Raw genomic sequence first — 22845 nt, forward strand, 5'->3', positions numbered from 1 at the left:
GCTTCCGGGTTCCGGTTTAGGGTTAAAACCACCCAAAATCGGTGGTATGTATAAGCCACGCCCCCATTAACTTTTGACCCCACAGAATCCTCCGCGGGCAACCCCTATGGCCCCCATCTTTTGGAAATACATATTACCACTAAAGGTCCTGAAATCAGAACTCTACAATTATTACAAAACTCAGCTGCACGTGTGCTGACAAGGACCAGAGGGCAGGAGCACATTACACCAGTTTTTAAAGTCGCTGCATTGTCTCCATGCCCACTTCAGGGTAGATATTAAAGTTCTATTATTAGTTTTTAAATGTCTTAATGGCTTTGCACCTTCTTATCTATCTGACCTGCTTTTAGTGTATCAACCCGCGTAGATCCTGACATTCTCTGGCACCAAACATTTATCCTTACCGGTGTACCCCGCCTTCCACCCGAATGCAGCTGAGATAGGCTTCAGCACCCCCCGCAACCCCGAACGGGACAAGCGGTAGAAAATGGATGGATGGATGAAAATACTAGAACAAAGACGAGCGGTGAGGCGCCATTTAGCCAACTATGGCCCCCACCTGCAGTACAGCCTGCCAAAGAGCCCCTCAGCACTAAAGAGACCGTGGATATTTAACAAAAAAGGTTAAAGACATACCTTTTTAATCAGGCTTTTTACTGATCATGTCAAACTCTTCTTAGGTTCTCCATTTTTATTGTGTTATTTTCTATTTTAAATATTGCTATATTAATATTACTACTAATATTCTCTCAAGTATACATTTTTATTCATGGATGGATGGATGTCTTATAGAATTTTTTTTTAGATGCCGTTAATTGTAGTTATTCTCCTGTGTGGGCTCAAATATGGGCTTTTTTTTCCCTCAATCCCCAATTATTTTTAATGTTAGACACACTTGCAAAAGTTACATTAGGAACGTAACATTTACACTTACGCAATTCAATATCAGCATGTTCGAAAATGAGTAGGAAGAGGCTAAGCTTCTTCAATGCGACGCCTTCTCGTCTCAGCTTCATTTACCTTAACGATGTCCTAGTTACAATTTTGACTGGACTGCTGCAACTTCCTCATGTCAAACATTGTTCCTTTTCTCTTGTAACAGTGCAATCATACCAAAAAGGCTACACTACAATTATTCCTCTGCTTCCTCTGCATCCTCGGCATCCTCTGTGTTTTGATGCTGAGTCTTCATTACGACTGGCTGAGGGAATCCTCGTTTTTAGGTGCTTCCTCCTCCAAAAAGTCCAAGCAACACAATGTAACCATCCTGCAGTGGCACTGGCCCTATGACAAGGTTTTGAATTTCACCCAGGACATCTGCTGGAAAGGCTTTGGCATCCCAAACTGCAGGGTTGTGACACAGAGGTCCTTGTTTTCAGAGGCGGACGTGGTGGTGTTCTTTAACCGAGAGCTTAGCATTAACAAGGAGAAACTGCCCCTAGAGCTTCCCAGACCGCCAGGCCAGAGGTGGGCTTGGATGACCATTGAGGCGTCTGTGCGCAACGGAGACCGGAGACGATTTGCAGGTTTGTTCAACCTCACTGTGCACTTCAGGAGGGACGCAGATGTTAGCATACCATACGGTGGACTTCTACCACAGGACTCTAAAACTCCAATGGAAAACATCCAATGGAAAAAAACAGATCTGGTCTGCTGGGTGGTCAGCAACTACCAAGAGTCGTACAAAAGAAGCCAAGTGTACAAAGAACTCAGCGCTGTCGTCCCCGTGAAGGTCTACGGACGGTGGGCAAATGTTCCTCTTGCGCCCAAAGACCTTCTTCCCACCCTATCTCGCTGCTATTTCTATTTAGCCTTCGAGAACACCATCGCCAAAGATTACATCTCCGAGAAGCTGTGGAGGAATTCTTACCAATCTGGGGCGGTTCCGGTCGTCCTGGGAGCATCTGTGCAAGATTACGAGGCTGTGGCGCCGCCTCACTCGTTCATCCACGTTGACCAGTTTGCGTCGGTGAAAGAGCTTGGCAAGTATCTGCAGCAGCTGGCGGGCGACGTCAAGCACTATCGCGAGTATCTGCAATGGAGGAGAGAGTGGAAGGTGGAATTGCACAACAACTTGAAGTGGAGATTGTGTCAGATCTGTTTGCGGTATCCCAGCTTCCCTCCGCACAAGGTCTACGATGACCTGGAGGCCTGGGATAACGTTGTGTAGGAGGGAGGGAGAGAGAGAGAGAGACGTATGCTGCAATGTTTAGTCAGTCAGATTATACCTCCTTTAAATACAACAACTTTTCATTTGTGGAATTAGAACAAGTGTGTCTGTTTTCTGCTGTAAATTGTGAACTTGTATTTAGGTTCCGTGTTTTGGTTTGTTAACTGTGAAAAATTAGAACACAACACACATATGTATATCATAACATCATATATATAACAACACATGGATCTCACTCTAAATAAGCAAAAAAAAAAAAACCAAGATGACAGGTAATGAAATATACAATATTACTGGGTCAAAAAAAAAATAGACATCACAATCAAAGCTAAAGACACCACTGATACAGCTTTCAAAACTCTGATACCAATGATAATGATGTATTTTTCTTTATGGCATTGATGCACATGTGAATGTTTGATGTGTTTGATTCTTGATATTATGTGACATGCATAAAATATATTAGAGTTAAGTCATCTGATGCAAATGCAATGGACAAGAAGTACAAGAATGGAATTATAATGAGTAAAGACCGTAGAGACCACTGGTATGTAATTACTATTGTTGGTCCTAAGATACAGTTGGATATAAATACTATGTATATTGATGGATTTTTACGAAGTATTAAATGGTTACTGCGAGTAGTGTTTGATGCTATCCCTCTTTGATTTAAAATGTCTTTAAAAATGTTGCCTATCATTCACAATCCTTATGTATGACAAACACACATGTTTTTCATTTTTTTAAATGGATTCTAACTATTAAATAAACGGGTGTAAAAGTCAGCTTACAATAGAGCCTATTGGAGGCGATTCTAAAGATTGGGCCAAAGTGAGGTTGGAAATGTTTGTAAATTTTGGAAGTTGTCTTCTCAATACTTTGTCACTATATTTATTGTACAATAACTGAAGTACACATTTCTAGAAATGTCTTGTATTTTCAGAATATTGAGGAATGTTTATTCCTCTCCCCGAATGTGTCACTATCGAAACAGCAATAAATTACGAATAAAAAATATTATGCTAAGCTGTTACTATGGTTACTTCCCTTGTGCAGAGATTATTTTTAAATAATTGAAGTTTTTCACAATAAAATCCATAAAAATGATTTTTTTCAACAATATTTCTTACTTCAATATATGCAATCTTTTTTTCTGAAATGCAAAGCAAAATTGATTTCAGAGTTAATGATTTATGAAATTGAGCATACACTTAACCAATCGGTAAAATATTTTAATTGATAATTCAATTCTCTGTCTTTTCTTTGTAAACGCCGAGTGTTTCGGTAGTGACTGCACATGTTTCTGTAGTGACCACTATTTTGTTTGCAAGGTTGTATCATAATCCCTCAAATGTATTGCTTAATATTAACTTATTCATGCTTGATGTTGGATATATTACAAACGCTTATATTTTGTGGTCAATAAAATCATTTGTTTTCGGAGTAAACTTAATATCAGTTGAAAATAAGTACCCACATGGGTTCAGTATTCAGTGGCAGCACAGTGTGGCAGTGGGTAGCGCTCGTGCCTCACAGCGAGAAGGTCCTGGGTTCCATCCCCAAGCTCGGGGTCTTTCTGCATGGAGTTTGCATGTTCTCCCTGGGACTGTGTGTACTTTGGCTTCCTCCCACCTCCAAAGACATGCACCTGGGAATAGGCGTATTGACAACACTAAATTGTCCCTCAAAACAAACAGCTACAGTGACCAGGAAGGTCGACACTGGAGCAGGGGAGGTGAGGAGAAACAGAGCTCACCTTCAGGCTCTCCCTGAGCCACAGCTCCAGCCACAGTCGGCTCCACAAGAGCCCCCAACCCCACAAAAGGAACACATAACAGAGAGGGAAGCAACACCAGGTACACCAATCAGAGAGCAGGTAACCCAGAAACCGAAAGCAAGAGATTCTCCAAGATGGCAGGTAAAGCCACCGGGGTGGCTTAAAGACTATGTCTCGTGAAAGGACAGGACATAACGAAACACATCTTGTGTAATGTTGAAGCTTAAAAAAAAAAAAGCCAATTACTGTTTGACTGTAAGTTGGCAACACTGTTGTTGTTTTGTTTTGTTGTTTTTTTCTTTCTCAGGGAGAAATGAGGATGGTAAGGAATTTGTTATGCAATTCTCATACATAATGCCTTTATAGGGTGTTAGGTTGATTCATAATAAATGGTGATGCTTATATATAATTACATTGCAATGATTGTTCATTCCTTGTTGTACATTGGAGAAGGGGAGATGTAGTGGATGTTCCTTATGGGCATCCGTAGTTGTGTATGTATGTTCGGGGCATGCGCAGTTGGTTCAGTAAAGTCTACACCACTAAAGTGGACAGCCGAGTGTGTGTCACTGATTTCATGTAGGAAATACAACGGAGACGCAGGGATATGTTATAGGTGAGGGCATCGTGGCTGCCACAGGGTGGCGCAGTATGTCAATACAATCACCCTGTAACATCTCCCTTCCTTTAGTAAAGTATCCACACTAGAACAATGCTGCCTGTAAATCAACTGTAGACCATCAACATACTAGTAACACCAGATTCAACCTCAGATAGCAATACCTGGTTCAACATCCAATATCAGATATCAAATATATAGCAATAGAACGTAGTACTACATAGTAGCAGCATAAGAACACACCAGTTATCAAATCACAATCAGAACATCACTTTTTTTTCATTGTTACAACACTAACTCCTTTTTTTCTTTTTTTTTTTCTTCAACAAAATTCACAGTCCATGTGTGTCAAACAGTCAATGCATGTTTTATTCGAGTGTGTGCGTGTGTGTGTGTGTGTGTGTGTGTGTGTGTGTGTGTGTGTGTGTGTGTGTGTGTGTGTGTGTGTGTGTGTGTGTGTGTGTGTGTGTGTGTGTGTGTGTCACAGTCCATGTGTGACCGAGAGGTCAAGTCTGTCAGGAAAGCCTCCCACTCCGGGAGAAAGTCCGGCCCTGTAGCACACGGTGCGGTGTGTCTCTGGCCTGCGGAGAATACGGCGGTGACCTTGGGGCCGGTGAAGATCTTGGAGACTCCCCAGCACCACCAACACTGTCTCTTTTACCACCTCCACTCGCAGGCTGCTCTGGGGTCAATTGTGGTCGAGCCAGCGGTTGGGCAGTGGTTGCCTCGGCCGGTCGAAGATCAATTCTGTTGCGTCGATATGTGGTCCCCTCTACGTCGACCAGATAGGACCGGAGTCCCAACTGCTGCAGACATACCCCTCTCCTCCATCTGTCCATCCTGTCTCCCGGGAGCGGCTTCATCCTGACGGGCTGGCCGACGTTCAGCTCCGGCAGATCCCTCGCCGATTTGTCATACACTAACTTCGCCGCCTGATGCTTCCCCCTCAGCTTGTCGGAAACCCCTGTGATGACCTGAGGTGCAAGGAGCTGGTCGCCACCGGAAGAAGTGTTCTCAGCCTTCGTGACATGAGCCGCTGTGCTTGGCTGCAATGTATGTCCTCAGTGGGCGTGTTTAGCTAATGCAGAATGGCCTTCCAGGGGTCCTCTTTGGCACGGTCCGCTTTTTTGCACAAGCCTTTCACAATCTTTACTGCTGACTCTGCTTTGCCATTAGCTTTTGGGTGCCGCGGTGAGGATATGACATGTTCGAAGCCCCACTCCCTTGCAAATGCCCGGAATTCACTGCACGCAAACTGGCTTCGCCCATCCGAAATGGCTCTGTCCGGGACGCCATAACGTGCAAACTGTGCCTTGATTCGTCGGATTGTGGTGTCGGCCGACAAGTGAGGGAGCAGGTCGATCTCCCAGAAGTCAGAGTAGTGGTCCACCACGAGCAAAAAGTTCTGTGCTGCGTAGCTGTACAAGTCCATGCTTACCAGCTGCCATGGCCGTGTGGGGTGCGGGTGTGACATCATGGTCTCTTTTTGTTGTTCGTGCGCATACTCGTTACACACAGAGCACTGCTGTACATAGTCTTTGACTTCCCCTTGCATGCCGGGCCAGTACAATGTATCGCGGGCATGTCTGTAGCATGCTTCGCCACTCACATGATTGTAGTGGATCCTCCTCAGCATTTCCGGACGTATGGCTTTCGGAATGATGACACGCTGGCTCCTGAAAAGCACGCCATCCTGTGCGCTTATTTAATCTCTGATGGCCCTGTAGTCCCTGATGAGTATGGGGGCCTCCTCTTTGTGTTCTGGCCATCCCTGCAGTACGACTGCCTTGAGCGTTTGGAGACAAACATCCTCCTCTGTGTGTGCTCGGATCTGTGCCAGGCGTTGGCTGTTGACATTGAGGTAGTCTGCCTGCTGAATGGCCGCTGCGTCACACTGCTCCTGTTGCATGCTGCAGACCATTTCTCGTCGGTACAGTGTGTCTGTTTTCCGTGGCGGGGTGGTGGCTCTACTAAGCATGTCACTTATGTACATTTCAGGGCCTGGCTTGTACACCACCATAAGGCACTAATTCTGAAGTGTCAGGAGCATGCTCTGTAGGCGCTTGGGCGCGCTGAGGAGGGGCTTACTGAAGATGGACACTAAAGGGCGGTGGTCGGTCTCTGGTGAGCAAAAAGAAAATTTTCCAGTATGTCGTTCCAGTTGCTCTGAGGAGTCGAGTGTTGAAGGGCTTGCATGATGACGCTGGCCATCAGGGTCAGCAGCGCACTTTGTGGCTCGCTAGACAACGCTTCTATTGGGAGACAATGGTTGCTGATGTCAAGCTGTATGTCACCCAATGTAAGAGATGTGTGTTGAGCAAAGCTCCAGAGCCGGAAGCAAGAGCTCCACTATTGTCTATTGTGACTACTGCTCCTATGGAGTTGGTATGTGTTGATTTTTGGTCAGCAGAAGATGTTAATAACAGGTCTGTTGATGTGCTGGTAGTCACCGATCATTTTACTAGGGTAGCTTGTGCCTATCCCTGCTCTAACTAGACTGCTAAAACTGTTGCTCGGGTGCTGTGGAATAATTTTTTTTCCATGTATGGATTTCCAGCACGTCTCCATTCGGACCAAGGAGCTAAGTTTGGAAAGTTTGTTAATAGCTGAGCTTTTACTGTTGGCCAGTGTTGAAAAGTCGCATACTACGCCGTAACACCCTATGTTGAACGGCCAGGCTGAGCGATTTAACCGCACCCTGGGTTCGATGATTCGAGCTCTACCGCCACGCTTAAAAGCAAAATGGCCTCAGATGCTGACTTCACTGACTTTTGCATATAACTGCACAGTTCATGAAACCACAGGGTTTCCGCCATTTTTCTTGATGTTCGGTCGCACTCCTCGATTGCCTGTCGATGTGATGTTTGAGAGCGTTCTCTTAGATGGAGAGACAGTGGATGTGGACAAGCATGTTCAGTCTCTGGGACAAGATCTGAGGGAAGCAATGACACTAGCTCAGAAACATATCAGCAAACAACAGGCCAAGCAAGCTGAAGTGTATAACCGTAGAAGAAGGTGACAGAGTTTTGCTAGCGATCAAAGGAGAGAGAGGGAAAAATAAATTATCAGATTGTTGGGAAAGTGCAGTATATGTGGTTGTAAGCAAGAACGACAAACTTCACACATATAGCATTCGACACCCGGTCACTGGCCGGATCAAGACAGTTCACAGAAATTTGATCATGCCAGTTAAGTTCTTGCCGCTTCCTTCGTGGGAGGAATCTGATGAGGAAGTTGTGATAGTCAGAGTCAGCGGTCTGGGGGTTCGTTGGGCCAGGAAGAGCAGAGTGATGCCAGGACTGCACGTTGGGTATCTGGTCTTTCTGAGTCGCTAGTAGGGGGGGAGGCTGATCTTTCTGTTTTGTCAGATTTACCTGAGTGTCACAGTGGTTTAAGAGAGGGGGGGTTGGATGTGCCAGTGGCTAGTTCAGGCTAGTTCAGGTAATGTTCAGCCGCTTGACCATTAATTTGACACTCGTGCTGTGTCTGAAGTAAGAGATTTCTCATACTCAGTTGTGACTTCGTGTGTGGATTCTGTCGCTGCGAGCGAGTCTCAGACAGTAGTTACTGTGCAGGAAGGGGGTTTTGTGAGTTCTCTGAAAAGTGGACTCCGCACAAGATTAGGTAGATTAGTTAGGCCGGTAAATAGGCTTATCCAAGTTATGTCCACACAGAAAGTTGAGGTTAGGAGTTAGATGCTTTCATTTTTAAGGGTGAGTTTTTTTTCCCTTCTGTCTTCTTCGCTTCTCTTGTTTTTATAATGAGAGGAGTTTTTGAAATGCTGACAGAATTTTCATTTTTCATTTAAAAAAAAAAAAAAATTCCAGATGTTTATAGTATTGGGTACATATTGCTGGCACTATGTAATTCTAAAGCCTTAAAATGTGTATATGGCACATTTTCCTATGATTGAGTAAGAGATTGATCACCTAGTGCTCATCCTAATCCTGAGTTGGATAGTTCTATTAACTGGATAGGCTGGTTTATGAGTTTGTAATGAGGGAATTACATAGTGGTACCTGAAGATACTATATGTATGATTTTTTTATTTGCTGTATCGTGTTATTAAAGCTGTGAGTCTTGTTCATCTTATAGCGCAAAACAGTAATGTTGTAGGTACAAGTGATGTGTTGTTTAAAGTAATTTGTATGCACATTTTCGTTTATTTAGAAGTAGAGCGTCGACTGTGTGAATTGTTTGGTAGTATTTACGCATGGTATTTACACCACACAGGAGCAGATATCAGTCCGCCAGAAAGTTGAGACCTGTGTATGTGAGTTTCGTATTTCCAACAAAGGTATGTGGATTTGTGCATTATTATTATTTTGTGATAAAGCGTTTTTGTTAATGTAATTTAATTTATTATTATTTTTATATGAATGAATGGTTTGTTACTTCCTCTTCCTTTGGACTTTTGAGTGCAAGGAGCAGATATCAGTCCACCAGAAAGTTGAGACCTGAGTATGTGTGTTTCGTATTTCCAACACAGGTTAACAATAAATAATGAAACGACGGAATGGTGAAGGGTTTTTTATTTAAAAAACTACACAACGCAGAATAAGACTCACTACACATCCATTTTCTACCGCTTGTCCCTCTGTTTCTTTTTCATTCAATATTCATTTTTTTTCAGTATTTATACACGTTTTTTTCCCCCTTAAGGACAGATACCAGATGTCCACAAAACAAAACAAAAAAAACAAGATCAAGAGTCATGGGAGGGCGGGGGGGGGGACTTGGCGGTAGGTTGCCAGACCAAGTGTCCCCGCAACCAGCGAGGGAGAGTCAGGTGGCGGTGACGCGTTGAACGCCGCTGCACTTGGCGAGGCGGGCGACCAGGGAACGGCCACATCCGTGGCCGATGAGGAGGTGGGTGCACTTGGCGTGGCGGACGACCAGGAAACGGCCACATCCGTGGCCGACGAGGAGGTGGGTGCAGTTGGCGTGGCGGACGACCAGGGAAAGGCCACATACGTGGCCGACAGGGTGGTGGGCGCGTCGTCGTCGAGGCAGGCGTGGAGGCAGCAGGTGTCGTCGTTGTGGCAGGCGTGGAAGCTGCGCGCATCCTCGTCGTGGCAGGGGTGGAAGCTGCACGCGTCCTCGTCGTGGCAGGCGTGGAAGCTGCGCGCATCCTCGTCGTGGCAGGGGTAGAAGCTGCACGCGTCCTCGTCGTGGCAGGCGTGGAAGCTGCACGCATCCTCGTCGTGGAAGGGGTGGAAGCTGCGCGCGTCCTCGGCGAGGCTTGGCGTGGTATAGCAGGCGGCAAATCTTGGCGTGGTGCGGCAGGCGGCGAAGCTTGGTGTGGTGCGGCAGGCGGCGAAGCTTGGCATGGCACTTGGCGTGGCACTTGGCGTGGCGCAGCGACTAGCACTAGGCGTGGAGCTGCAACTGGCACTTGGCGCGGAGCTGCAACTGGCACTTGGCGTGGAGCTGCGACTGGCACTCGGCGTGGAGCTGCGGGTACTGGAGCTTGGCGTGGAGCTGCGGGTACTGGAGCTTGTCGTGGAGCTGTGGGTACTGGAGCTTGCCGTGGTGCAGGTACTGGAGCTTGCCGTGGTGCAGGTACTGGAGCGAGCCGTGTTGCAGGTACAGGAACAGGTGCTAGCCTTGGAACAGGAAGGGTTGCTAGCCTTGGAACAGGAAGGGTTGCTAGCCTTGGAACAGGAAATTTTGCTAGCCCTGGAACTGAATGACCATCAGTATGAGTTCAAGAGTAATCGATCGACATCCCTAGCAGTGATGGACTTTGTAGAAAACATAGCTACAGCAATAGAAAAAAGCAACACACCGTTGGAGTATTTATTGACTTATGAAAAGCTTTTGACACAATCGATCATTCCTAACTTCTGCAAAAATTGGAAAACTATGCCATAAAGGGTGTTTCACAACAGTGGTTAAGTAGTTATTTAAGTAATAGATCTCAATATGTGGAAATTAATAAGACTAAATCACAGCCAAGAAGAGTAACTTGTGGGGTTCCACAAGGCTCGGTTAAAGTTAAAGTACCAGTGGTTGTCACACACACACTAGGTGTGGTGAAATTTGTCCTCTGCATTTGACCCATCCCCTTGTTCACCCCCTGGGAGGTGAGGGGAGCAGTGGGCAGCAGCGGTGCCGAGCCTGGGAATCATTTTTGGTGATTTAACCCCCAATTCCAACCCTTGATTGCCAAGCAGGGAGGTAACGGGTCCCATTTTTATAGTCTTTGGTACGGACACTCTAACCACGAGGCCACTGAGTAGGCATTAGGTATTGGGACATAAGTTATTTATACTTTATTTAAATGATATTTGTTCAGTATCTAATAAATTGAAATGTATTATGTTTGCAGATGATACAAATGTATATTGTTCAGGAGAAGACTTGAAGGAAGTGTTGAGGATAATAGAGGTTGAGTTGATTCAGCTAAAAAATGATTTGATATTAATAAGTTATCATTAAATGATAAGAAAACTACATTTATGGTGTTTAGTGGTGCAAGGACAAATTGTGAAGCAAAATTTAAATTAAATCTGGTGGAAATTGATAGAGTATATGAAACTAAATTCTTGGGAATAATAATTGATCATAAATTATGTTGGAAACCGCATATTGAATATATAAAGGGAAAAATATCCAAATCCATTGCTATTCTTTATAAAGTAAAACACATGCTGAATAAGAAATGTCTGCATGTGTTATATTATTCTTTTGGGGAAATGTTTATAAAACAAACATAGACCCAATAATTAAACTTCAAAAAAGGGTCATTAGAATAATACACAAAGCGTGCTACTATGAACATACCAATCCATTATTTATAAGTTCTAATGTGTTAAAATTTTCAGACATTGTATTTTTAAAAACAAGGGATATTATGTTTCGAGTGAAGAACAACAGCCTTCCAGCTTGTATTCTTAGGTTATTTAAATTAAGAAGAGAAAACTATGATTTACGGGGGGTATTGATTTTTGAAATAGGTAAAGTAAGAAAGAATATAAAATACAAATGTATTTCAGTTTTAGGAGTTAAATGGTGGAACAAGCTCAGTGATGAACTGAAGACATGTAGTTCTTTGTTAAGGTTTAAGAAAGCCTTGAAAGGTGAAATCATTGAAAATTATAAAATATAGTAATAATTACTTTCATCCCGTTGATTTTTTTTAACGTTGATGTTCCAGGCAATCTAATTTTCAGTGAATGTATAGGATAGGCTTTGGCTTCAGCCTATTCCTTTTTCGGTCATTCTTTTTCTTTTCTTTTCTTTTTGTGCGTAAATGTGTATGATTGTTAAATATGTCTAATCTGTACTGTTAATCTGGTCACACAAAATGGTTGATGGTTGATTATATGACCGAAATAAACTTATTTAATTCATTATCACATCACTCTAAATGTATAGACTATAAAGTTCACAAACATAAAGAGGGATCCTCGTGGGCCAGGCCAATGTTTCCTTTTCTCTAAACTAAAACTGGGGAAATGCGTAGAGTGTTCTGGGCTTCACTGAAGACATGATTTTATTTCACAATTCCTTGAGAGAAAAAAAAGGCCTGGTTAGGCGTGTGTATAGCAGTATGTCTGGTGTATATAGTGACATGACATATAATCATGTCATGTGTGCCTTCCTTGGGTGAAGCCAGGTTTACAGATATGTTGTGACATGTTGTTATTATGCTGTTTGTTACTTATTGTTATGTTATGTTGCAGCTATTTAAAATAGTTTTGTTCCGGCCCAAAATAAATTGGCCCTTTGAAACATATCTTTGTCTTCGTGTGTTGTATGTAGACCACATTGCTTAGCAGAGTTCAGTGATGCAAATGCATGTCAAGGAGATCAACAGATTGTATTATTCTTCAGTGCAATAACAGTACTGAAATGAAGGCTAAAAGGGCATTAATGGGAGCCTTAAAAAAAATATATATATATATTTATACAGTATATAAGTAACTAGTTACTTTTCACAGTAACACATTACTTTTTGGTGTAAGTAACTGAGTTACTTTTGAAATAAATTAACTAGTAACTGTAACTAGTTACTGGTTTTCAGTAACTGACCCAACATTGGTTATCAATATCAGTTTTATTTACACACTAATATTTATATATCAGTGAAATATTTTTATTTCAACAGGCCCTGCGATGATCTGGCGACTTGTCCAAGGTGTACGCCGCCTTCCGCCTGAATACAGCTGAGATAGGATCCAGCACCCCCCGAGACCCCAGAGGGACAAGCGGTAGAAAATGGATGCATGGATGGATATTTTATCACTTCAAGCCCCTTGAACACCTTTGTTTACTTGATTTCTCTCTGAGCCATGAATCTACTGTGAATATTCTGTCCTTCCCTTTAACAAAGACTCATCGGCTAATGTAGGCTGTGGACGGGTATGGAAGCTCATAATTTGTCAACTGAGATGTCCATGCACCTTGGAATAAGACTGGTGTTTCTGAGTGATACAAATGTCATGTGAAAAGGCAATATAAAATAAACAGACATTATTTTTAAAAAAAGCACAAAAAAAATACTTTTATTGTATAATTAGGTTTTTTTTACCCTAGTACTTGACTTGTAATTTCAAATGCTCATGAAGGATTTATTTCATCACAGCAATAGTATGTAGTTTATTACTGATTCATTGTGGGTAAGGAAATAACAGATGGTTTATAGACTGTAACAAGAGACAACAAACAGTGTTGGGACTAACGCATTACTGTAACGCCGTTAGTTTTGGCGGTACCTAGTAATCTAACGCGTTATTTTTTATATTCAGTAACTCAGTTACCGTTACTACATGATGCATTACTGCGTTATTTTAAGTTATTTTTTATGTCGTATCGGCTAGAAACAGAAGATCTAAGTGTGTTTTATTGGAGCGCTGCGGTGTTGTCCTTCTGTGTCACAAGGAAAAGAAAAGGCGTGCTTTGTGTGGGTGGGAGCTGGGGGGGCTCCCAGACCGTAGTCGAAGAGCGCAGGGGAGACGTTCCTCCAGGGCCTATGTACTTCGGGGCTAACAACCTTCACTTTGCCCGGCAGTGGGTCTTTACAGCTCCGGACTTGAGGGTGAATGACGAGGCCGGCGGTTTGTTGCAACTTTGTGACTTTATTGGTGTCTTGCACGCATACTTGCCAACCCTCCCGAATTTTCGGGGAGACTCCCGAAATTCAGTGCCTCTCCCGAAACCATTCTCCCGAAAATCTCCCGATTTCCAGCCGGACAACTATATTGGGGGCGTGCCTTAAAGGCACTGCTTTTAGCGTCGTCTCTCACCTGAAAAGGAGATTATTATTTATGTCTCCGTTATCCATAGGTTTATCTGTAACCCATAAAGTAGGCAGGCACGGAGCTATTTCTCAGCGTGTGTTTATTCCAGCCGGCATGTTAATACTGTAGCGGCTGGCTACGAGGTGTTAGCCAATGACTGTGGCTGGGGGGCGGGACTTCCGGGAGAGATAGGGAAGTGACGTTGTTAATAGGAAGTGGGTGTCCGAGTTTTGCCGGGAAAAGGGATAGACATACATTGGAGCTGTTGTGTGGTTGAATTACATCTTGTGCAATAAAGACAAGACAAGACAAACAAAGAAGTCGTATGAGCCTACATTCCTGGGATTATTACAATACACTGACACACAACATCTGGATTATCATCCTGCATTGCTTCAAAACTACGGCACGTTGTAATATCCAAAATTTCCAGCCGGACAAACAATATTGGGGGTGTGCCTTAAAGGCACTGCCTTTAGCGTCCTCTCTCACCTGAAAAGGAGACTATTATAAATGTCTCCGTCATCCATAGGTTTATCTATAACCCATAACACGGTGGCCGAATGGATATAGTCACTCATGAACGGTCAGAGAAGCACAAGGCGGCAGCAACGCAGTATTATGGGCCACCTTGCAAGCAACATTCCGTTCTCATTTGCGGATGTTTTCAACAAATCCGTGAAGGATATGTTCCCGGATTCAGAGATCGCTCGCCAGTACTCAAATGGCAGAACAAAAGCTACTCAAATAGTGAAAGGTAAGTGTTAATTTTTTTTTAAAGTAAGCAGCAGGTACAGTAGGGGAAGGTGGGGCTAAAAGTCACAGGGGTAAGTTGTCACAAGCCTATTATCAGCATCTCCAGTAGAGGGAGCAACCTGTTAAAGTCATAACATCCGGGAAACATACTTCTGTTTAAGCGTGATTGTCAGCCATCTTGTTCTTAGCAGCAGAATCAGAAAAACAGTTAGTGATTTTTACCTTCTTATGAAGACGATTTGCTCAAGGTAGGAATTTTGATGTTACACTAATGTTTGTAATCATAAACGTAATCTTTTTGTTGCAATAAATAGTGAAAAACATAAGTAATGGATGGGATAACTTCTAGTTTAGATATGTAAAGCGTGTCGACCCGAATATGACGTTTTGAACCAGAAGTTGCCTTGAGGTTGTCATGTCTGTGTTGATCATGTTTTTGTTTGGCCATGTGCTGTTTGTTTTTTGGACGCTTTTTAGTTCCTCGTTGTTCACTCCCTTGTTTTGTTTCCATGGTTACCCATTAGTTTCACCTGTTCCACGTTTGGACTCACACACCTGTCACCAATCATGTCACTGTTATTTAAGCCTGTCTTTTTCTGTTGGTCGGCCTGGCAACATTATCGGCTGTAACCCTTGTCACTCATGCGTTGATTCCATGCCATTGTTCCATGATCATTTCCATGCTTGTTCCAAGTAAGTTTTTGTTTATTCATGTCACGTTCAGCAGTTCTTTTGTTTCATGTCCTTAGTCTACGTTAAGTGTAAGTTTTTGTTTCATAGTCAAGTGCGCCTTTAGTTTGTTCTTTTTGTTATAGTAAAAATAAATATGTCCTTACCTGCACGCCATGTCCGCTCCAACTTTTATTGCATCTCAGGAAAACAAACCCGCCATAGTCCATGTTATGACAGGGGTAAGTTGTCACACTGTGTGACAACTTACCCCAAGAGTCGAGAGTAACATGTCTCCATCATTTTACTGGAATAATTGTACATTTCTGTTATGTTTAGGCTAAGCTGAGTCTATTTGTACAACTTAAAATAATATTTCTTTGCAGATGCAGGACTACAAACGAAAAACAGAACGTGGACGGTTTTCGAAAGATGCGATGGAGGCTGCTGATGCAGCTGTTGTTAAAGGCGATCTAAGCATCAGAAAATCAGCCAGCATCAATGACGTAAACTATAAAACCTTAGGTCGCTATGTTAAAGTTTACAAAGCCAATAACAACAGTCTGAATGACGTTCAACTGGGTTACACATCTCACCGCCAAGTGCTGACTAACACGATAGAGGATAGTTTGGTAGAGTATGTAAAAAAAGCTGCAAAAATATTCCATGGAATTACAATTACGGATTTAAGAAAGCTGGCATATCAAATGGCACTGGCAAACAAAGTTAACAATATACCACCACCCTGGATCGAATACGAGATGGCTGGATCTGACTGGGCAAGAGGTTTTCTTGATAGAAATAAAACTATATCATTGAGAACAGCAGAAGCAACTTCAATCCAGAGAATGGCAAACTTCACCATCATCAAAATTGTATAACTTTTGTCGGCCTACAATGTGCAGTAGGCCCATGACATACCAAACTTTGCGAAATGAATGTTTTTCTGTAATGTTTAGGATAAAGTGTCGTATTATTTCAATTGTTGTGAAAGACCGTGTACAAATGGCGTGGATCGTGTACAAATGGAGTGAGACAATTTACCCCAGGCACTGTGACAATTTACGCCACAGCTGGGGTAAAAAGTCTCACTTGATAGTGAACACTACAATTGTAAATATTTGGTAATAAACATAGTTACATGAAATATTACCTACTCTGTTATTACTTGAGTTGTTATTGAACATTTTGATCTGGAAAAGTTTTTTAAATTATGACGTGACTGGTCTAGGAGACAAGAAATACAAGTTTGGTGACTTCTAGCCCCACCTTCGCCTACAGTTAGTAGAACAACTGTGTTTTCATTACTGTTCTATACTGTATGTATATATTATGTATGTATGTATATATATATATATATATATATATATATATATATATATATATATATATATGTCTTAATAAGGTTTTCCAAAAAATAGTGCTCGATACCGTAGTAGAGCGCAATATATGTATGTGTGGGAAAAAAAAAAAAATCACAAGACTATTTCATCTCTTATTTCATCTGTAAGAGATGAAATAGTCTTGTGATTTTTTTCCCACACATACATATATATATATATATATATATTTATATATATATATATATATATATCAGTGACGTGCGGTCACTGGAGGCAGGTGAGGCAGGGCCTCACCTGCCATCATGGAAAGAAAAAAAATGTAAAAAGAAAAAAAATTAATTAAATTGTTATATGTATCCAGTGATTATACTATAAAGTTATTTTCCATTTAACTTCACCAGTTTTAGATTATTGTTATTCAAAATCGCTGAATTTTCACATTTGCCGTTCAAATACTGAGAAGAGACGGTGCGGTGATCAGCAGCCAGTTGAGGCACGTCACTCAGTTGTGCCTCACCATGGATTGCGGACTCGGCTAACTGCTGGCCTGCTGTGCAGTGAGACCGTATTGCTATATGAAATATATTATACATTTCCATAGTTTAGTTAGCTGAGGTATATAATGTACAGTGTATTTTGTCAACAACTGTATGTGTGTAACGTATTTCTTGTGCTGAGCAATCATAAAACGGCTGCGAAGACGCACTGTGTGAGGCTCGCGTAATCCCGCCTCCTGGTGCCGGTTAATGCACCTCCGCCGCAGAGTGCACCCCCCGACGGGAGCGCCACACCAACCAAAGCCCACACCCAAACCCCCCACGTGCAAGACCGAATCTACCCAAAAAAAGTCACTTAACAAGAAGCCAAAAAGTGCAAAAACAACAATACTCGCGTCGGAGGAGCCGTGAACGACTGCAACATTAGGTACACCTGCAGACTGCAGCACGGATTTCATATTTCATTCATTCACAACTCCTCCAACACAAACACCACTGTTACCGCACTTATAAGTAAAGGTAAGACCATAATAAAGTTTTTTTTAATTAAATGTGCTTTTTTGTGTGCTACAGTTTGTATGTGTAAAGTTAAAGTTAAGTTAAAGTACCAATGATTGTCACACACACACTAGGTGTGGTGAAATTTGTCCTCTGCATTTGACCCATCCCTTGATCACCCCCTGGGAGGTGAGGGGAGCAGTGGGCAGCAGCGGCGCCGCGCCCGGGAATACTTTTTGGTGATTTAACCCCCAATTCCAAGCCTTGATGCTGAGTGCCAAACAGGGAAGAATGCTGGTATGAGCTTTTAAACATAACCCGTTAACTGCTGCCAATCAAATGGTGAATAAGATACTCTTTAGGGTGAGATATATATATATATATATATATATATATATATATAAGAAATACTTTAATTTCAGTGAATTCTAGCTATAAATATACTCCTCCCCCCTTAACCCTACCGCCGCCCCCTGCCCACCCCCCCAATCTCCCGAATTCAGAGGTCTCAAGGTTGGCAAGTATGCTTGCACGTAGCCATCCACCAAGCTAGAGCACCTGCATGCACTCACTGTTGCAGCTCCCTCACCTCTCTCGCCCACTCACTCACTTGACGTCACTCACCTCACATGCTGTCATATCTTAAAGGGCCACACACACACACACACATACACATACGCTACTCTCATAACAACTAACAAGACATCATGGCGAAGCCAGAAGTTGAGTTTCTTAACATTCTCACTACTTTTCTTTTGTCGAGCACAAAGAAAAGAACATTTTAGTTAAATGTAAGTTGTGTCTTGGATCAAAGATCCCATCTACGTAAAGTTAAAGTTAAAGTGCCAATGATTGTCACACACACACTAGGTGTGGCGAAATTATTTTCTACATTTGACCCATCACCCTTGATCACCCTATGGGAGGTGAGGGGAGCAGTGAGCAGCAGCAGTGACCGCACCCGGGAATACTGCCCAGAACAGAAATTCAAATCTGCTGAAACAGCTACAAAAGCTACATGCTTCGACAAAGCTAGTAAAGAGAGACACAGACTCCGATGCCACTTCAGCTCCACCTGAGGATTTTAACGGAGGCACTTCTAGCCAGGACAACATTGATAGAACCATTGCAGTGTATGTGCTAGAAGATATGCAGGCTATTTCTACAGTGGAGTCATCCGCTTTCAGGCAGCTAATTAGCATGATACCGGCGTCAAAGAGCAAATGGCACGGACTTCCGGACGGCTTCGAAGCGATTCTGGACCACCATCCGCCGCCTCAGGAAGGGGAAGCAGTGCACTATCAACACCGTGTATGGTGAGGATGGTGTTCTGCTGACCTCGACTGCGGAAGTTGTGGATCGGTGGAGGGAATACTTTGAAGACCTCCTCAATCCCACCAACACGTCTTCCTATGAGGAAGCAGTGCCTGGGGAATTTGTAGTGGGCTCTCCTATTTCTGGGGCTGAGGTTGCTGAGGTAGTTAAAAAGCTCCTCGGTGACAAGGCCCCGGGGGGTAGATGAGATCCGCCCGGAGTTCCTTAAGGCTCTGGATGCTGTGGGGCTGTCTTGGTTGACAAGACTCTGCAGCATCGCGTGGACATCGGGGCCGGTACCTCTGGATTGGCAGACCGGGGTGGTGGTTCCTCTCTTTAAAAAGGGGAACTGGAGGGTGTGTTCCAACTATTGTGGGCTCACACTCCTCAGCCTTCCCGGTAAGGTCTATTCAGATGTACTGGAGAGGATTCAGGAGGAACAGTGTGGTTTTCATCCTGGTCGTGGAACTGTGGACCAGCTCTATACTCTCGGCAGGGTCCTTGAGGGTGCATGGGAATTTGCCCAACTAGTCTACATGTGCTTTGTGGACTTGGAGAAGGCATTCAACCGTGTCCCTCGGGAAGTCCTGTGGGGACTGCTCAGAGAGTATGGGGTATCGGACTGTCTGATTGTGGCAGTCCACTCCCTGTATGATCAGTGTCATTGCCGGCAGTAAGTCGGACACGTTTCCAGTGAGGGTTGGACTCCGCCAAGGCTGCCCTTTGTCACCGATTCTGTTCATAACTTTTATGGACAGCATTTCTAGGTGCAGTCAAGGAGTTGAGGGGATCCGGTTTGGTTGCTGCAGGATTAGGTCTCTGCTTTTTGCAGATGATGTGGTCCTGATGGTTTCATCTGGCCAGGATCTTCAGCTCTCACTGGATCGGTTTGCAGCTGAGTGTGAAGCGACTGGGATGAGAATCAGCAACTCCAAGTCCGAGTCCATGGTTCTCGCCCGGAAAAGGGTGGAGTGCTATCTCCGGGTTGGGGAGGAGATCTTGCCCCAAGTGGAGGAGTTCAAGTACCTCGGTGTCTTGTTCACGAGTGAGGGAAGAGTAGATTGTGAGATGGACAGGCGGATCGGTGCGGCGTCTTCAGTAATGCGGACGCTGTATCGATCCGTTGTGGTGAAGAAGGAGCTGAGCCGGAAGGCAAAGCTCTCAATTTACCGGTCGATCTACGTTCCCATCCTCACCTATGGTCATGAGCTTTGGGTTATGACCGAAAGGACAAGATCACGGGTACAAGCGGCCGAAATGAGTTTCCTCCGCCGGGTGGCGGGGCTCTCCCTTAGAGATAGGGTGAGAAGCTCTGTCATCCGGGAGGAGCTCAAAGTAAAGCCGCTGCTCCTCCACATCGAGAGGAGCCAGATGAAGTGGTTTGGGCATCTGGTCAGGATGCCATCCGAACGCCTCCTTAGGGAGGTGTTTAGGGCACGTCCGACCGGTAGGAGGCCACGGGGAAGACCCAGGACATGTTGGGAAGACTATGTCTCCCGGCTGGCCTGGGAACGCCTCGGGATTCCCCGGGAAGAGCTGGACGAAGTGGCTGGGGAGAGGGAAGTCTGGGCTTCCCTGCTTAGGCTGCTGCCCCCGCGACCCGACCTTGGATAAGCGGAAGAAGATGGATGGATGGATGTTTATGTTGTGTTGCAGTGCGGATATTTTCCCAAAATGTGTTTGTCATTCTTGTTTGGTGTGGGTTCACATTTTGGCGCATATTTGTAACAGTGTTAAAGTTGTGTATACGGCCACCCTCAGTGTGACCTGTATGGCTGTTGACCAAGTATGTCTTGCATTCACTTGTGTGTGTGAAAAGCCGTAGATACTATGTGACTGGCCGGCTCGCAAAGGCAGTGCCTTTAAGGTTTATTGGCGCTCTGTACTTCTCAGTTTTTGTATTAAAATCAGATACACCTGCCCCCAGACACATTTTGTTCTCTACATTTGGCCCCAGAGTCAAAATAATTGCCTAGACCTGCAGTAGTGTATGTATGAGGTCATTCTGAATAATGTCCCTAACAGCCCCTCATAGCCTATTGAGGGTTCTTTCTGATTAGGGGACACACAAATTAGAACACACGCACGCCAATTGGATTACACTCACACAGATTGAGATACATGTTTGCAAATAATTTTGCTACAACAATACTTCCATAGCGCCGCTGCTTGGCGAAATTTCAATGAAAGTGAATGCGGTTCCATCACAGCATGGTGCATGTGTTACACAGCTCGAAAGATGGGCCAACTCTTTCGTTGTGCGACACATTTATTTTTCAGGATCAAGCTGCAAAACAATTAACACAGCGTTACAACCGGAGCTTGATGCATCTGTTTTTTTCATATCACGTACTGACAGACTTTTTCGACAAAATACAATGTCTGGAGTTGAACAATTTTACAAATATTCCAAAAATATATTTATGTATACACCTACACATACATATATATACACAAAAACCCTTTTTACTGTTTTTAATCACTGTTTAATAATCTATGGATTGTATTTATCACTTATGTCATTTTATCATTACTTGTACTCAACCTACTGTACAATGTACGACTGTAAATCTACTGCCTTAGCACACACTAACTGTAGTTTAGCTTTGACACACATATCTGGTGTGCTTATGATCAATACAACACTCAAAAGTTCGTTTAGCATGTACTTGTAACATAATGGCATTCAACATGTTATTTTCAAGTATCTCTGAGGATTTATGTCGTGAACTTACTCTCAACCTAAAGCTAACTGTATTTTGCTTCGTCACCGTGGTTACCCTCGGACCAACGTCTGCCATCTTAGAAAATACCCTGAATGTGACTCGTTCTTAACTCATAACATTCACAAAACAGGCCTTAGCTTAACATTGCTTACTCTAAAAGGTACAGAATAAATTCTACTACTGCTTGTATGTGTTATATGCAAACCAGTTTACCTGCAAAACAATTAACACAGCGTTACAACCGGAGCTTGATGCATCTGTTTTTTTCATATCACGTACAGACAGACTTCTTCTACGGCGCCAGCTACTGATACCAACTGCACCAAGCGCCCTCTGCTGGTGTAACTAAATATCACCTGCTGCATAGAAATACATAGAAAACCTTGACATCACAAAAAATTAGTCTATAAACAGTATTTAAATCCAGTTTTCTGACCTTAAAGAGTTTTTAATGGGGGGCAACTATTTTAGTCCAAGTAAACCACTTAGTGTCACACTCTCCCCTACAAAATTAAATGTCTACTGACATTTCTGTTACTTAGTCTGTAACCTTAGCACACTTGGACAGCCCAGGGTCTCCAAAAGGTTTTACTCTCAATAACCTGAGTCTTTACTTTACAACCCCTCTGTACCCAAGTCGGCTGACCTAAAGTGTTGTAACTCAGTACCATAGGTGATTGTCTCTGTCGCTGAGGTCGCTGGTTAATAGTCTTAATCTCACCTACATCGACGACTAAGACATCAGTGTTGGACTCACCACGTGCTCGACGGTCTTGTTCGGGACCCGAAACATTTTCTTCAGTCTGTGGTGTTATGTCCTCTTCACTTAGTAGTGGCAAATCCTCTTCGCTCTTTAGTGGCAAATCCTCTTCAAGTTGCACTGGGTCCTGATGAGGCAGGAAGGGCTGCGCCAGTGGGTTGAGTGGAGTCTTCTGCCGCCGCCTTCTTGGACCAGGCCGAAGGTACCACCGGTAGGTTCCATTGTAGTCATCGTCGGAGGTGTCACCGTTGTCTGGCGGTTGTTGCTGCTGCTGTCTGCGTTGAAGTCTGGACGTCCTCTTTGCTGCTGGTGGAGTAGTTATTGGGGGCTTCTCGCAGGGCAGAAAGTCGCACGGGAGAAGAAGATTTCTGTGCACTACTTTGTCTCTTCCTTTTCCGTTTTCAGGAGTTATCTGATACACTGGACTATCTTCTGCTTTTCTCTCTTTTACTTTGTAAACTTGCTCTTCCC

At 43.6% G+C, this 22845-nt stretch overlaps 1 protein-coding gene across 1 annotated transcript; it reads left to right on the forward strand.

Annotated features, from left to right (window-relative positions):
* Positions 1 to 1228: 1228 nt before the first annotated feature.
* On the forward strand, positions 1229 to 13004 carry LOC133570708 (alpha-(1,3)-fucosyltransferase 7-like; the record flags this gene model as incomplete). Its single annotated transcript, XM_061923402.1, has 2 exons — positions 1229 to 2717; positions 12680 to 13004. A coding segment is annotated over one exon (942 nt), but the record flags the coding sequence as incomplete, so codon positions are not given.
* Between the last annotated feature and the right edge of the window lie 9841 nt (positions 13005 to 22845).

This window comes from Nerophis lumbriciformis, linkage group LG28 (genome assembly GCF_033978685.3).
Source record: "Nerophis lumbriciformis linkage group LG28, RoL_Nlum_v2.1, whole genome shotgun sequence".
Taxonomy (NCBI): Eukaryota; Metazoa; Chordata; class Actinopteri; order Syngnathiformes; family Syngnathidae; genus Nerophis; species Nerophis lumbriciformis.